This window comes from Crocodylus siamensis, chromosome 9 (assembly GCF_052110815.1).
Source record: "Crocodylus siamensis isolate JL-2025a chromosome 9, ASM5211081v1, whole genome shotgun sequence".
Taxonomy (NCBI): domain Eukaryota; kingdom Metazoa; phylum Chordata; order Crocodylia; family Crocodylidae; genus Crocodylus; species Crocodylus siamensis.
The window spans coordinates 55,249,407-55,266,774 of NC_143403.1; the positions used below are offsets into that span (position 1 = coordinate 55,249,407).

General features: G+C 48.2%; 1 protein-coding gene across 2 annotated transcripts in view; it reads right to left on the bottom strand.

Moving 5' to 3' along the window:
* MSI1 (musashi RNA binding protein 1) overlaps positions 1–3,316 on the bottom strand; it is a 34,196-nt gene extending 30,880 nt beyond the window's left edge. For both annotated transcript variants that reach the window (XM_090063729.1, XM_090063728.1), the window contains exons 1-4: positions 3,107–3,316; positions 2,760–2,800; positions 2,421–2,502; positions 2,223–2,307 (exon numbers count right to left, since the gene is read on the bottom strand). In XM_090063729.1, the coding sequence (XP_089919855.1) occupies positions 2,223–2,307; positions 2,421–2,502; positions 2,760–2,800; positions 3,107–3,165 (267 nt within the window). In that variant the 5' untranslated portion in view covers positions 3,166–3,316. The remainder of the gene's footprint in view (positions 1–2,222; positions 2,308–2,420; positions 2,503–2,759; positions 2,801–3,106) is intronic.
* Positions 3,317–17,368: the final 14,052 nt, after the last annotated feature.

Sequence of the window (17,368 nt, forward strand, 5' to 3'; positions counted from 1 at the left end):
AATTTGTATCATTTAACTCATGACTCACAACAGATTGTTGCCTAGAGAGGGAAAAGGCACATCTAGGGCTCCACACAGCACTACAAAACCAGCCTGTTTTAGGGGACTAAGAACAACTGGGGTGCATATACAGATCAGACCTAGAACTTAACCAAGCAACAAACAGGCATCCTACCCAAAGCCACTCTGCTCAACATAAAACTTTAAATAAAGAAATTAAAAGAAGAGGGGGAAAAAAATCAAAGTTGCTGACAAAGAAAGGACATGAGAAAATCTTCCCCCATTTCTTTCTGCTGCAGACAACCAGCAAAGCAGACGCAGGATTTCAATGGCTGGCCAACCCCATGTTTTCCACACCCTGAGACCCTTCTGTTCTCCTTTAGCGCACGCACACACACACACACACACACACACACACACACACACACACACACACCCCTCCCCCTCCCCAGCCTCGGCCCTTCGTGGGCCTACCACACGACGAATCCTAGAATGGTTTTAACACAAGAGGCAGCATTGGTTTAGACAGAAGAATGGAGACTGTGAGTTTCATCTACTCCTGTCCCAGAAATGGTCTTGGGATTACTGCCACTACAGACAGCCATCACTTGCCTTTTCAGCAAGGGCTTACATCCATCCCACAGATTTGCAAGGGGACTAGTTGATCACAAACCATGTTTACACAGACTATAAACAGAAAAATCGTGCTCCCTCTGCAAAACACTTCATCAGAACCCTCCCCTAGAGCTAAACTAACTTTATACAATCCAGAAAGGATGAGGTTTAAGAGACAAGAAAAAAATGGGGCAAGGAAAGCTGGAATAGGTTTAACCAGGAGTTCCCACGGGGAGTAAGGTCCTGTGTACATCAAAAAGAATAATCCATACAGTTAAATAGGACAGACATAAGTCTCACTGCAACTCATGCTGCAAAACCTCAAGAAAGGGGTCTCTCTCCTGTTCTGTCTACTTAACTCAAACATAGATTACTATGCCTGAAGTGCCTCATTCAATTTAAGGTACACATTTGGGCTTGTTGTTAGTCCATGCCTGGAACTGGAACTTCTTCTTTCACTGTGTCACCCCCCTTCCAATCTCCTTACCCCCAGGGCAGTAATAAGAAATAGGAATTCAACATCAGGAAAGTCACTAACAACTAGACAGAGAAAAGACCTCCCACTCAGACATCTAACACCCAGCCCAAAACTACATATCCTATATCTCTCCTGGGTGCCAAGGGCTTGCAATGCACAATGTATCTATTCCTGCTGATGCATTCCAAGCATCTACAAACTTCCCCCTCAAAAAAAAAAAAACACAAAACAAAAAAGACCAAACCAAAAAACAAGCAAACAACAAATCCAACATATACAATGCTAATTACAAGCTCACCAAAGGCCTAACGCCGCTCGTACTTGTGAGAACCCATGAGCACTGTGAGGGATGGTGTTATCACTGATGTCTCAAAAGGTAAAAGGTATCCCACATGGGCATTAATAATCTGCACGAAAAGACAAACTCTTGGGTCTTCACAACTTATAAGGGCTTATCCTGGAGAAGTCAATGGAGAACCTTCAGAGTCCAAGATACAACCCCGGAGAGAGAGAGAGAGGTGGAGTCTATACCACATGCCAAACAACTCATGCCAAAGAGAATTGGGCCTAGCTCTTTGTAAGGGTCAGGTACCCAGCCTAGAGAGCACTCGACTGCACGCTCATTGCAGAAGGAGATGGTGACTAGTGCTCACATGAGAAGGAAGGCCCAGTGCTAGATTTGCATAAAGGACTGGGACTGTGCACTGTCAGAGGGTGCAAGGCCCCACCTCTCTCTCCCACTCACAGGAAAATCCCTTGCACAGACCGTCTTAGCTTGACACTTTTTCTGTGCACCCCTTGTTCAGGGCATATTTGTCCTCCCCATCTCAAAGTGACACAAGCAGTTTCTCAAAAGGGATCTTAAAAATCAATAGGTAGAACAGAACATCATCACAGGGGATTTGTAATCAATACTCCAGCCTGCAGTAACTAAGCCAGACTTAAAACCAGGAGCTCAGAAGAACAGCTCGTTTACAAACTGATAACCAGGATGGAGAAGGGATCCATAATGCTTTATCAGGAATCCATACTTTACAACCCCTAATTGGAAATCAAATACCACAGGGGAGAGGGCTTCTAGCCTGACCCTCCATTGAGGAGTGAATCCCTTGGATGGAAAGAGTCTCACCGTCTTGGAGTCCAGCTCATGCCTGGATTGGGCCAGAACCTTGTCCACACCAGCCTGGTCCATGAACGTGACGAACCCGAACCCCCTGCGCCCCCAGGCCGTACAGGAGAAGGGGGAGATGGAAAGAAGAAAGAAAGTTGGTTAAAGTGGTGCCAGGCCCCGGTGGGGGGGAGGGAGGAGCCGCGCCGGCCGCCTCACCTGGATCTCTTTGTCAGCGGGTCCCGCATCACCAGACACTCCTTCACCTCGCCGAACTGACTGAAGTACTCCCGCAAGCCCTCTGTAAGCAGAGCGCGGGATGGAGGGGGCCGCGCACAGCCCCCGCCCCCACCCCTCGCGGCGCCCTGGCCCGGCCGGGAGCGCGGGGAGGGAGCCACGACACAGCTCGGCCGCGGCCGGCGGAGCTCGCGCGGGGCCCCGGCCGGCTGGGAAAGTTCGGGCGGCAGGTGGACCCGGCCGGGGCGCCGGGCCCGCCGCTCCCCGCCCCCCACCCCTCGCCGCGGCGCGGCCCGGCCCGGCCCGGGCGCGCTGCCTCACCTTGCGTGGTCTGCCAGCTCAGGCCGCCGATGAACATCTTGCTGCGGGAGAGACAAAAAGAGGCGTGAATGGAGCGGGCCGCGGGGGCCGGGGCTGCGGCGGGGCGGGGCGGACCGGACCGGGGCCGGGAGCCGCGTGCGGGGCGGGCGGGCGGCGCGCCGGGGACGCCGGCTGCGGGCAGGGTTGCGGGGCGCGGCGAGCGGGCGCTGCCGGCGGGAGGGAGCGCGGGGATCGGCCATGTTGGCAGCCGCCGCCGCCAGGCAGCCCGGCCGGCCGGCCCGCGAGCGGCGGGGGCCGGGGGCCGGGGGCCGGGGGCCGGGGGCCGGGCCGGGGCAGCGCGGCGGTACCAGGGGTCGTGCGGGGAGTCCGGCGAGGCGAGGCCGGGCTGGCTGGCGTCCGTCTCCATCGGACCTCTTCTCCGCGCGAGGCGCCGCGCCGCACTCCCGGGGCAGATGAGCGCTGGAAAAGGGGCCGGACGGACAGGCCATGCTGCCCCCTCCCCCGACCCCTCTCAGCCGGGCGGGGAGGAGGGCGGGGGAGGAGGAGGAGGGCCCGGCGGGGACAACCTGCCCGGCTCCTCCCACCCCCGGCGGCGGCGGCGGCGGGCGGGCAGCGGCGTGCGCATAAAACCCGGCGGCCGCGGGCTGCGCGGGGACGGAGCGAGCGCGGGCTGCCCGGAGGACTCCCACCTGCGCCGCCGGGGAACAAAGGGCCTGGTGGGGGCCGCTTCGCTCGGCGCGGGGCGCCGTGGGGGAGCCGCCTGCCGAGCCCGGGCTGCAGCGCTGCCGAGCCGGGCGCTCGCTGGCCGGGGCCGGGGCCGGGGCCGAGCCCGGCCGGGCGGCAAGCCCCCAGCGCCGGCAGCACCCGCTGGGCCGGGCGCGGGCCGAGGCAGAGCCGCCGCTGGGGCGGCCTTGCCCGGCGCCCGCGGGGTCCCACAGGAGCACCCGGTCCTCTCGCCGCCCTCGCTCCTCCGCGGGGGACATCGGCCGCTCGGCAGGGATTAGGCAGGTGCCTCAGGGACCCTCCCCACCCCCGGGGGACCCAGGAGCTGGGGCCCAGCACCATCACAGTCTCCTTGTCCTGCACTGGGGGGGGGCCTAGCAGCCCCTGCCTGCTGTCCTCCTGCAGGTCTCGACGCCCAGGGTGACAAAAGCCATTTCTGACTGTCCTGGCTCCTACACTGGGGCTCAGGCTGCACCACAGCCTTTGGGTGCTGCTGCTGGGTGCTGGGGGTGGGAGTTCCTGGCAAGAAGGAGGCCTGCTTTTCATAGTTTGAGAGCTAGCACTACAAAACCAGGTCCATGTGCTATGGTTGAGTAAAGAGACCCTAGAAGTCCCCCTGATGGCATCAAGGCTGAGAAGATGGTGCCACTGGCCAGTTTCCTCTGTATGAGAAGCCCTGGAGCTAGAGTGGCCATCATGGAGGACAGTCCAGTTGTCCTCTGTCCTCTATTGATATGAAACCCAACACTTTTTTGATGTCCTCTGTTCTTCTCTTAACAGAAAAATGGAGGACATAAAGGCACTGGGTTTCATATCAACAGAGGACAGACTAGTAGAAAACCAGAATGTCCTCTGTGATGGCCACCCTGCCTGGAGCCCTGTTTACACAACTGTGATCTCCCAATGTGTTTTCACATGCCTGTAGTTAACTGCTTCTGTACTAGGTCACAGGCCTGGCAGCTTCTTGCCATCACACCCATTTGTTCTGGGTGTGTCAAGGCACTTTAAGCCAGCTGTTTGCACCCTCTACCTTCTGTCCAACCCATTTCAAGGAAGAGATAATGGCAAAAGACTTGGGGGTAACTGATGTCTCTCACACATCCAGAATCAACCATTTTCAGTTCTTTCAACTACTAAGAGGCACAGGCCTCTTAGCACTGGAACATCTACCCCCCTGGGATGTCAGAGTACAGCAGGACAGGGTGTGCACCTGGTCTGTCATGCACTACTGAAATGCTAAACATCCCTGTGTGCATCTCTGTCCTTGGTCCTTCCAGCACAGGCTTCCCCTGTGACTTTTTCATTCCACATCATGCTAAGCTCCCTGTATGGGAACAGCAGAGAGAAACATCAAGATACTGCCATCTACCTTTTGACCTCTGTGGCATCTCACTTTTCTCTCCCCCAATCCCTCAAGTAAACACAGGGCTGGACTCTGCTCTGTTAATGCATGGACTTTCATGCACTGTCCCACACAAATGCCCAAGCAGCTACTAGATGGTGAATGGAAGTATAGAAAGAGGAAGCATGGTTGGCCAGGAAGGCACTTCAAGGACACCTTAAAAGTATACCTGAGTTCCTGCAACTTCCCAGATAATGTTTTCAAACTTTCAGCCATAAATAGGCAGCAATGAAACACCAAGGTGCAGGAAGCTGTAAGTCTTTTAGAAGAGCAGCAGCATGTCCCTGAGCAGGAAAAGTATCTGTGTGGAAGGATGTATCTGCAACAGCGGTAGCAATAGCCCAATTCACAAGCTAAGCTGTACAGTGAATTATGTCACAAAAAGTGCTTATCGTGCCAGCCAGGAGAATGGATTAACACCTCTTCTTTTCTGTATGCTTTTAGATCACTAGAGCAGGGACTTTTTAATGTGTTTGCAGAACATCTAGCACTGCATGTTTTGGATCTTGACTGGAGCTTGTGGGAGCAACCACAAAACAAATATAAGAATGTATTTGGTAAGTTTGTTATTTGGGCTGCTACAGAGTGACCAAATATATCTGTTATCACCAGTATTTTTCAATGCTCATCTTCCTAAATGTGGTGCAGAATCTTCAGCAGTGGGGCAGAGATCTCAGAAGAACGTGCCAGCAGTTTCTTTGTCTTTATAATAGCCCTATAATTACATATACCAACTATAACAAAGTAAAAACTTTGTAACCAATTCATAGGAAATTGGTTACATAATATTTAGCCTTGGCTATTGAGCATATCAAGTTCCCATTGGATTCAATGGACATCAAGAATTGAGATACGTCTGTAAAACAACACAATATTACCAAAGAGCTGAAATCACCAGATTGGGTGATAGTATCATCTGACTGAACTGGACAAATGCAGAATACAGAATCATAGAAATATAGGACTGGAAGGCCCCCCAGGAGGTTACCTAATCCAATTCCCTGCCACAGGCAGGATCATCCCTGTCTAAGCCATCCCAGACAAGTGCTTGATCAACGTGCACTTAAAAAATTCCAGTGATGAAGCTTCCCCATCCTCTCTGTTGTGAATCTGTCCCACTGCTTAGCCACACCCTTAGTTAGGAAGCTCATCATTATATCCAGCCACAATTTCCCCATAAAAAATAACACAGTAGAGAGGTAGCATTACAGTGGAGGTAGCACTTTGGCTGGAGGCTGAGGTGTGGAAGAAGTGCTGCTACTGAAAGCAACACCAGGGAGGCAGTATTGTGACTATCCTTACTGAAAACTCCTCTTTGCCACATTGTCTAAAAACATGACCCACAGCTAGGTTGCTGATGTACTCACTGCCAGTCATGATGGCCAACACCAACTCTGTTTCCCCCGTCTTATCAATCTGCGGTCTCATGTTTTGCATTTGGATGGTAAGCTCCTTGCAGAAGAGGTTGTCTTTTTGTCCTATTTTTAAAAGCATCTAGCACACTATGGTTCTGGTCCATGACTAGTTCTCTTGGTGCTACAGTATTATGCAATAGATAGATGATGACCTTTACAAAAACTTGTGTTCAAATAGACAAACAATACAATCTTGTGGTTTGTCATCAATGCATTTTTGTAGTTTTCTACTTTATTCATTGTATCATCTAATATGAGATGTTATATATGAACAGAATATAGGAGAGAGTTAAGTAAGAGAAATAGTCCTGGAAGACACAGAGAGTATTAAATATTATGCCGTCTTCTTTTTTGTTACTTTAGACTTTTTATTCTCTCCTCCCAACAAAATAATATTGGACAAAGAAGGATATTTGATCAATATGGGTTATAACTTGACTTTAGCAAGGCTTTTGATGCAGTATTCCACAGCATTTCTGCAAGCAAGCTGAGGATGTATGGGCTGGATGAATGGACTGTAAGGTGGACAGAAAGCTGCCTGGAGCATCAGGCTCAGTGGGTAGTGATCAATGGCTCGAGGTCTAGTTGGCAGCCAGTATCAAGTGGACTGCCCTAGGAGTTGGTCCAGGGGCCAGTTTTATTCAATATCTTCATTAATGACCTGGAAGATGAGATGGATTTCACAGTAAGCAAGTTCATGGATGACACAAACTGGGAGGTGTAGTAGATAGCTGAAGGGTAGGGCTAGGATTCAGTGACCTAGACAGATTGGAGGATTGGGCCAAAGGAAATCCCATGAGGTTTAACAAAGACAAGTGAAAAGTCTGGCACTTAGGACAGAACAGTCCCATGCACCACTACTGGTTGGAGGGTGATTGGCTGGGCAGCAGCTCTGCAGAAAAGGACCTGGGGGTTCCAGTGGACAATAAGCTGGATGTGAGTCAACAGTGTGCCCTTGTTGCCATGATGGCTAATAACATACTGTACTGGGCTGCGTTAATAGAAGCATCACCAGCAGATCAAGGGAAATATTTATTCCCCTCCGTTTTATATGAGTGAGGCCACATCTGGAGTACTGTGTTCAGTTTTGGGTCCCCCACTATAGAAAGGATGTGGACAAGTTGGAGAGCGTCCACTAGACACCAAAGAAAATGGTTAGGGGGCTAAGGCACATGACCTGTGAGGAGAGGCTGTGGGAACTGGGCTTATTCTTCTGCAGAAGAAAAAACTGAGGGGGCATTTGACAGCAGCTTTTAACTACCTGAAGTGTGGTCCCAAAGAGGATGGAGCTAGACTGTTCTCAGTGATGGCAGGTGACAGAACAAGGAACAATTGTCTCAAGTTGCAGCAGGGGAAGTTTAGGTTAGATTTTAGGAAAAGCTCTCTCACTAGGAGGGTAGTGAACTTTCTCACGAGGAGGGTAGAATGGATTACCTACAGAGATGGTGGAATCTCCATCCTTGGAGGTTTTTAAGGCCTGGCTCAACAAAGCCCTGGCTGGAATCATCTAGTTGGAGATGGTCCTGCTTTGTTGAACTAGATGACTTCCTGAGGTCTCTTCCAACCCTAAATTTCTATGAGTTTATGAGCATTTAGGAGTTTCAGAGTGTAGCAGGGCACTAAAGTGCCTGCTATTTGAAGAGCAGGAATGACCACCCAGATGCCGGTTGCCAGGGCAACCAGGAGCAGCTAGGGGCCCACACCTGTTGAGTCAGCTGACCGGAAGGGGCAGGGCTGACTCCTATAAAGCACAGGCTGGAGGCTGAGGGAGGGGACTGCTGGCAGCCGAGGAGAAGAGTGCTGCCAAAATAAGAAAAAGGGAAAGGCCTGAATGTGAACAGTTTCTTATGCTGGTGAAGGATGAAGCACCCACAGAGTGTGACACAAAGGAAGTTAGCCGAGCGGTTTAGCTTTGTGTTATAGACCAGGGGCTTGTGTTATTCTTTGCTGTTGTCAACCAGAGGACTGGGTGAGGCTATAAGGGGATGAAGGAGGCCTTATAGGGGAACCATGACAGTGTGGGAGCCCCAGCCCCCCAAGAGTGGGCAGCAAGAAGCCCAGAGAGACAGAGTGGGCAGCGAGTAGGCATCCAATAAGACTAAAGAACGTGCGGTACATCCACAAGCCTTGGGGTATGGTACAGGGGTGATTGGAGCCACGCAGAGCCCATAAGGCTGGGGTGCACCTGAACCCCATTCCAGAAAATGGGCTCAGCATAGGACAGGAAAACTGTGGCCAGGAAAGCTAAAGGTAGCCCCCTATATTACACATAAGACCAAAGACATGGCAGGAGAGATTGCGAGGTGCAGATAGGTAGCTTGGTGTGGTAGAGAGGGTAACTAAGGGGGAGCACAGCGACCCAAGGTTCCCATCCTGTCACACAGAGAGGAAGTGAACGTTAAGATGAGATCTGAATGAGGAAAGTGTTGGGCCTTGAGCATGGGGATAGAAGTTATGAAGCGTAATTTATACCAATGCACCTTAAAAATGTGCATAGCATAGTTTGCATTTCAATAATACCTTCACCTTAGGATCACAAAGGGCATTACAAATACTACCAGATTAATCTTTACAACAGCCATGTTAGCAGGACTGTTTGGTTGGCAACGAGTAAGAAGCTGGTACTAATGAGTCTAGAAGCCAAGATCAACGTTTTTTGCAACATTAGTATTTAAAAAACATATAAAACAAATGTTTCTAGACATTACTGTTGGAAAGATAATACTGTAGTATGAATTAAATGATGTAGTGTCATCTTCCTGGGTCTTCAAAGTGCTTTAGTGCCTATTCTGCTGCTGCTGAAAGCAGTGGTCCTCAACCTTTTTTACTCAAGGCACCCCTGAATAGACTCAAGCCACCCCTTAGAAAATGCCAGCTCTTAATTTTCACTCTTTATTTTGACTACAGAAAAACAATTGAGCAGTTTTTCTGTTGCAAATAACTCAGAAAGACCACAACTATTGATTTCTATTTAAAATCTCTGGGTTTATCTTGTAAATCGTGTTTGCAAACCTAACTGTCCTAACACTGTATAGCATCCTGTGGCACCCTTGAAAAGATCCCAAGGCACCTTGGTTGAGAATCACTAACTTAGAGATTGCCAAGAAGCCTATGGAGAAACTGTCAAGCCTGGTTCTTTGCAGGTAGTTAAAGTTCTGTGTACAGCACTGATACCTCACAAACCCTGGCAATTTCATGTGGACCATGATGAATGGAAAAGCTCTGCGTGGTAGCAGAGGCAAACACTGAAACTATATATCTATATATATATATATCTATATTAATTTTAAAGGCCAAATCAGTTCAAATTCAACTGGGCAAAGCCTACTTTTGACTAAGCAGAGCTCAATTATTCAAGTCTGTGTGACTTTACCATTAGGCAAGTCTCTTCCTTCCCAGACCCCTAGTCTGAAGCTTCAGGCACTCCCCAAATCCATGGCAGGCATCCTACATGCAAGCCCCAGACCCGGAGGCCTTGGAGTTCAGATGCCCCCAGTCTCACTTGATCTTAGCTAAAAGGCCAAGGAGAAAGCCATGGGGAAAGCGAGAAGGCAATCTCCCATTACCACAAAACTGTGCAGCTGAGTTTCCCACATTTGGGAAATCTCACAAGGGTTAGCCTGCCCAGAGTACAGGGGCAGGCCTCACCTTATAACTACACTCAATCAGCTGACAGGATCGTGGGATCTCCCCTATCGGGTAAGGCAGACATTGGAACTATTTAAGAAGAGAAATAGGACCTAGAAATGAAAGCTTGGGTACAGGCAGTGTAGCAGAGACCTCTTTTCTCCTTCGTTGTACAAACAGTTTAGAGAGAGGCTGAGTTTTGGAGACCTGCCCCTTCACAGGAGCAAAGAGACTCTGGCAGAAGGATATTGTGAAAAGCCTCACTTTTCATTTAGTTTGGCTAGTTTATACACAAGCTTGAACTGGAATCCAAGTAATTTTTGTAATATTTGTTTTAGGATCCTGAACATGCAAACCTGGAAGATATTAACTGCTGCTCCTCAGGCAGCCTGGGGCCCATGCCAGTCTGTTGGCAGTGGCTTCCAGTTATGCTCATGCATGCCTTGGAAATGATGTTTGCCCTCTGGGGAGAACGATGGTAAATACTCCCTGCTGGCCAGTATGTGAGGCAGCACTGGTGTCTGCCTCCTAGGAAACTGCTTAGCCATCCTCCTTCACGGCAGAAATTAACTTGAGGCAAATGGTTTACAAATATGAAGGGCAGAAAAACTAACCAGAATGAAGAGCTGCAGCAAATCCTTATACACTCAAATGCTATAGCTAGGGAAGCCACGTAAGCACCTAGATAAGAACAAATATTTAGACCTGATTCAGGTTTGTGGGGCAGAAGCACCAAAACATTATTTTGCTAATGTAACAAAACACATTAACAGGCTTAGGTTATTATATATTGGGTTAAATGATGCAGGGCATTGGTTTGGATGGAAGGCAGGCAGTTGGAGAGGAATGTGTTACAAAGCAATGACTGGGAGATGAGACTGTAGAAGTCTAAAGAACCTGAGTAACAGGAAGAGGGGAGCAAGGGGGTCAAACAAAGGGGAAAGTAAACACAAAATGGTGCAAGAGTGGGAGCCAATAAGACTGGTGTTTTTGGAGGCACAAATTAAAAGAGCTGTCAGTGCAGCAAGGGAAGCAAAATGGGGTAATTAGAGTAATCACAATAGGGGAAACTACAGCAAAAAGAGATGGAGAACAGGGCTTCAGGATAAGAGAACAAGGAGGGGAATTTTGCGTGAGTGCATTGCAGGGCCCTGCCTGCTGTCCTAGAGATGAGTGGAAGAATGTTAAGAAATAGCTCAGAAAGTCTTTTCTCTCCCTTAAATATTTTATAAGCTCCAGTAATTCCCTGGTGCAGAGTCTACAATAATAAAACTATTCAAGAGTAGTTTAGACCAATAGAGGCACGTCTACACACACCTATTAATGTACAGCAATAAGCTTGTCACTCCAGAGCTTATTGCTGCCGGGTGTGGATCTGCACATGTGTCTGGGATCACAGCACATTGAGTCAGGGTGGAACAGCTCCAGCTGGCAGGGGACACTCTATCAGCCTGGGGCTGCTACCCCCAGCTCAATGCGCTGCCAAAGAGCTGGCTGGGGCATGATGGTACTTCAGCATGGGGCTAGCTGGCAGGCAGCTCCTGCTCTGAAGTACCCTTGTGCCCTGACTAGCTCCTCCAGCATCTACATGTGCACTGCTGTGGAGTTTTTTACTCTGTAGCAGGATAGTATTTGTATTTAAAAATACTATCCTGCTGCAGAGTAAATTAGTTTACTCCAGCCTAATAGGGGCACATGTGTAGACACCAAGACATTTACTATGCAGCTAATTGGCCTTCTGCACAGTAAACATCTCATGTAGATGTGACCTATATTACCCAAAGGGAGGAAACAAATGTGAAGTCTGGAATTAACATCTGATTTGTTTCATACACCTGAGTATTTACAGCTCAGGGGACACCGTCTTCCTGACATTCAGGTCTTCAGCCTTTAACATCTATTATTGATCCACACTATTAAATGAATAAATACCAACTTTGCTCTTCCCCCTTTCTCAAATGCAGTGTCAAATGCAGTGTACAAAGGAATTTCTATTTCCTAGATAAAGCTAGAAGGAACTTATCTCAGGAAAGCTGTATTCCTCTGCATGGAATTAAGAATACTTTTCTGAGCTGTCTTCATATTCGGTGTTCTCCATTACTCTTGATCCTTAATAGAGCAAACAAAGCTCTCAAGGTTTTTATAGCAAATGAGAGAACATTAAACAAAATTGAGAAATGAGGTTATTCTATTCTCTTCAAGAGATAAATTAATTCAATCTCCATCACTTCCCTTACGCTAGTTACTCTAAAGCCTGATTGGCTCAATTTTGCAGTTGATAGAAGGTTGCAGATAATAATCAATCCCTATTCCAGGATCACCTTCAGCTTTCTAACCTATGGCAATCTGCAATTTTACTTGTCAAATCAGAGGCTGGCTGACAGTTTCACTGTCCAATCCCTGTGATGGAAGGTGGTTTTTTTTACAACTCCTACTGCCTGCAGTATAGAATTTTACTATGCCTTGAGTGGCTTCAAAAACTGATATGACAATATTTCTATACTACTATTATATCAAGTGTATCTTTCCTCAACTCCACATTATGGCATGGACAGCATGGATGCAACCATAGGGGTGGGATGAAAGCAATATATCCCCTGCTGATGTCTTCACCATCACAACTCAAAGCAGCTGCAGAACTATCTTCACTCTTGTCTTCCACCCTTTTTATGTAGCTTTATAGGAGAACACTCAGAAGTTTAATTATCACTAGATATTTAACAAAATAAATACTAACAAGCAGGTAGGTACATGAGCCAAACTAGGAAAAGCAGAGGTTAAAAATGTTTAGATAAATTAGATGCATTCAAGTTGGTAGAGCTTGATGAAGTTCACTCCAGGATACTTAATAAACTAGTGGGAATAATCTCTGAACCATTAACAATCACTAATTCATGGAGTATGGGAGAGGTCCCAGAAGACTGGAGATGGACAAATATGGTACATAGCTTTAGAAGGGACAGAAAATAGGTCCCGGAGAACTATAAATTGATCAGCAGCCTAACTTTGATACTTGGAAAAATATTAAGCAAATGATTGAATAATCAATTTATAAGTACCTAGAGGATAATACGGTAGTAAGAAACAGCCAAAGTGGATATGTTAAGAATAAATCATGTCAAATTGATCTGTCTAGTTTCCTTCTTGGACAAGGAAGCTAGCTTAGTGCATAAGGATAAAGCAACAGTTGTGATATGTCTTGAGTTTAGTATGGCTCTTGACACTCTCCTACATGACATTCACATAAACAAATTAGGGAAATACAATCTAGATTAAAAGCAGAAGGGTGGATGCACAACTAGTTGAAGTAATACTCAAAGCATATTTATCAATGGTTTGCTGTCAAATTGTGAAGACATTTCAAGTGGGATCTGGTAGGGGTTTGTCTGGGGCCAATTCTGATCAACATTTTCACTGAAGTCCTGGATAACTGAATAAAAAGAGTACATTTATAAAATTTGTGAATGGCACCAAATGGAGAGTGGTTGCAAACAGTTTGGAAGGCAGGATTAGAATACAAAAAGATCTTGATAAACTAGAGAAATGGTAATAAAGACAAACTGGAAAATGCTACATTGGGAAACAGAAATAACATACAAATACAAAATGAAGAATAACTGGTTAAACAGCACTATTGCAGAAAAGGATCTGGGGGTTATAATGGACCAAAACTGAATGCAAGTCAACAATGTGATGCTGTTGCATAAAAGGTAAATCTCATTCTGGAATGTATAAATGAGAGTGTCATACGTAAGACACCAAAGGTAATTATTATGCTCTACTCACCACTGATAGGAGTACCCTATCCAATTTTGAATACTTTAAAAATGATGCAGACAAACTGGAAAGAGACAGGAGAAGAGCAACAAGACTGGTAAAAGGTTTTTAAAATATGGCCCATGAAGAAAGACTGAAATTGTTTTTCTAAAAAAGTGAAGACTAGGGGACAAACTCAGTAAGCGTCTTCCAATATGCAAAGGGTTGTTATAAAGAGGAGAGCGAGCAATTGTTCCCTGCATCCACTGGGGCAGGACAAGAAGTAATCAGCTTAATGTGCAGCAAAGAAGATTTAGATTAGATATTAGAGAAAACCACTGGTGAGGCATAGGAGGTGCACACAGGTGCACGTACACCCCCTGCAAAAAGCGCCACCAACACTCTTGGTGGCACCTGTGGGCGGTTGCTGCTCGCCAACACCACCAGTGGTGCCTGTGGGCAGTCTGTGGGTGGTCGCGGACAGGCAGCCCCAGGCAGGTTGCGAGCAGCTACAGCTACAGCGTGGGGCGGCGGGCACGGGGTGGGCAAGGGGCTGCTTCCCCATCCACCCATGCTCACCACCACCTTGTAACCTGTCCCCACTGCCAGCCTGGGCCCTGTGCCAGCTCCGGCCTGGCCCATCAGGGCTGCGCGTAGCAACAGCAGCCGCGGTCCCCCCGCTTGCCATGCCAGGCAGTGTTTGCCACTGTCACCTCTGTGCTGCCCAGCACGTGAACTCCGAGTGGGCAGCAGCAGGCAACACTGCCTGGCACGTCAAGCCGGGGGGCTGCAGCTGCTGCCACCAACAGGCAAGCCCGGAGCTGGCTTTGAGCCCAGGCTGGCAGCAGGGTCAGGTTACAAGCGGGTGCTGAGTGCGGGAAAAGCGGTTCCTCATTTGCCGCATGGCCAGCGCCCCACGTTGTAGCCACTTGTAGCCTGCATGGAACTGCCTGTGCCTGCTCTAGTCAGCCCCATGTGGGCTGCGAGTGCCTGCAGCAGGGACCGCCAGCCATGGGGCAGACGAGGGGTGGCTTTTCCCCATGCTCAGCACCAGCTTCTTCCCTGCCAGCAAGCAGGGGGTCAGCGCTGTGCACTGCCCCCCATCTGTACCACAAGGCTGGGGGGCACTGGGTGTGAGTGGGCACGGGAGCCAGTGGCAACACAGGGCTCACACCGGTGTCCCGGGGCCAGTGCCAGCGGGGCCCAGAACAGCTAAAATTTACTGTGCAATAAGCGGGAATAGGCTGGGGTCTACATGTTTAGGAGTTACAGCACATTAACACTGTGTGGACTGATTTGGGACTAAAGTCAGTCCCAAGTCAGGCTATACACACAGTATTAATGTGCAGTAAGGCATCTACCTATGTGTTACTGTGCAGTAACTAATCAGTCGTATATTTGATACCTGCATAAAGCTCAAGTCAATGTAAGTCGCCATATTTACTGTGCAGTACAGGTGTGCACATGTAGGTACATGCTGTACTATACAGAAATTTTGGTTACTGCTAAGTAAATGAGCACATGTAGATGTGCCCAGAGAGATTGTGGAATTATTTTAACTGGAGGTTTATAAGAGCAGGTTAGACAAATGTCTGTCATTTTTAGTCCTAGTCAAATGTAGTCCTGTCTTACTACAGGAGGATGGACCAGGTTGGGGATATCAACCTGTGGCATGGACAGCCTCACACTGGGGAGGGGACAGATAGCATAGTGGCAGATAGGGTAGGGAGCAGAAAGGTGAGCAACAGACTGGATAAGAGAAAGGGATTGGAGTGGCACTCCGGGAGAGTTTACGGCCAATTTGTGGCACACTTGCCAAAAAGGTTGGCTTGCACTGGACTACATGACCTCTTGAGGTTACTTTCAGCTCTATGTTTTCTATGTCCAAACAGGGAACAGGAAGGGAAGGATTTACACTTAGTGTTAGAAATTCAGGAGTAAAGGAGCCAAGTGAGGGGTTGGATGAGAATAAAAGGAAGCTCAGGGGTATGAAATGAAGTGGGAGGAAGACCCCAGAGGGGGACAGAAAGAAAATGTGATTTTAAAAGACTCTGGGACACAGACCAATATAGAGGCAAGGGATAGCAAAAAACTGAAATCTGAGTCTTCGTTATAAGTACAGGTAAATTAACAATGAATATTGGAGAAGGGGTTTGGTGGGTCACGCTACACAGAGCAAGCCTGTAGTGGTATAGGAGAACAAAGAGAAAACTAGAGGTAGAGAGGGGGTATTTGTAGTATGAAATCAGACAGGTTGTAATTTACAGCTGGAACATAGCCTCTTATTCATATTTGTCTGCATATACTAAATGGCCACTTTCTTTATTGTACTTTGTCACCAAATCAGAGTGGAAGCACTTTACAGGTGCACTTTTTGCACAGGTGTAAAAGGCTACGCAAACTGCAGGGGAATGAAAAAACTGGGACCAGTTTGCCTGAAAAACAGATATGAAGCCCTAGCAACAGAGGAGGAGGAGCATGCTTCATTACTACAAGAGGCCAGCCCAGGACTCCCCAAGGTTGGGAGGATCAAGACTACTGCCATCAATAGGAAATGATGGTGGTGGTGGTTGGAGACTCCCTTCTATCAGGAATGGATGTATCCATCTGCCAGCCTGACCTGTCTTCTCAGGAGGACTGTTGCTTGCCTGAAGCCCAGATGTGAGATGGCACGGAATGATTACTGAGACTTATCTGGCCCTCTGACTACTACCCCATGCTGTTCATCCATGTAGGCGCCAGTGATGCTGCCAGGGGTGACTCTAAACAGATCAAGAATGACTAGAAGGCTCTGGGTGCAAAGCTCATGTGGTGCTCTCCTCGATCCTTCCAGTCAAGGGGAAAACCTGGGCAGGAGTGGACATATCTTGCAGAACAATGCATGATTGTGCAGATGGTGTTGCCAGCAGAGCTTTGGCTTCTTTGACCATGGGATGTTGTTCCAAGAAGAAGGATTTCTAGGAAGAGATGGGATCCACCTGATGAAGAGAGGGAAGAGCATCTTCACAGACAGGCTCACTAACCTAGTCAGTCAGTCACTATGTGTGTAATTGCCAAGCCATGTGATACCATCCTCAGTGGCCATGTGCAGTTCCTGTATTCTACCACTGAACTTAGTCAGTGGGCAGTCATCAACGATATGTGACATGGTGTGCGTTTTGCCACAGCTACAGTCTGGGTTGCTGTGAAGATCCCACCACTGGAGGTTACCTGCGCACAGACCTTGCCCTGTCTGAAACCTATTCAGTGAGGTCTGTTGATGGTTTGCAAGTTGAAGCCAGGTGGGCAGACTGCAGGATCTGTGATAAGGAACTTGTTTGGTGGTAATGTTGACCTCCATTCCTCACACCAGAAGGTCTCCACTGTGCGGTCCTGGTGCTGCAGTTTTGACCACAGTCGGTGTTGTGATGATAAACATGCAGCAGGTGGATTTAACAGACTGTTGTATAGTGGCAGACTTGGATTGACATAGATCTTCTCCAGTAGTTTGCTAGTTTCAATCCCCTGTCAGATATGAGGGAAAACAATGTTGCTCAGGACTGGGAGCCATGGTAGAGGGGTTGGCCAAAGAGTTCCCAAAATGATATGCACCGTCAAATGTAGCTGCACATCAACAAGTTTGGTGTGTGATAACCACTTCCAGACTGGTGTCCAGTACTGTGCCACAGAGTATGAGATGCCAAATG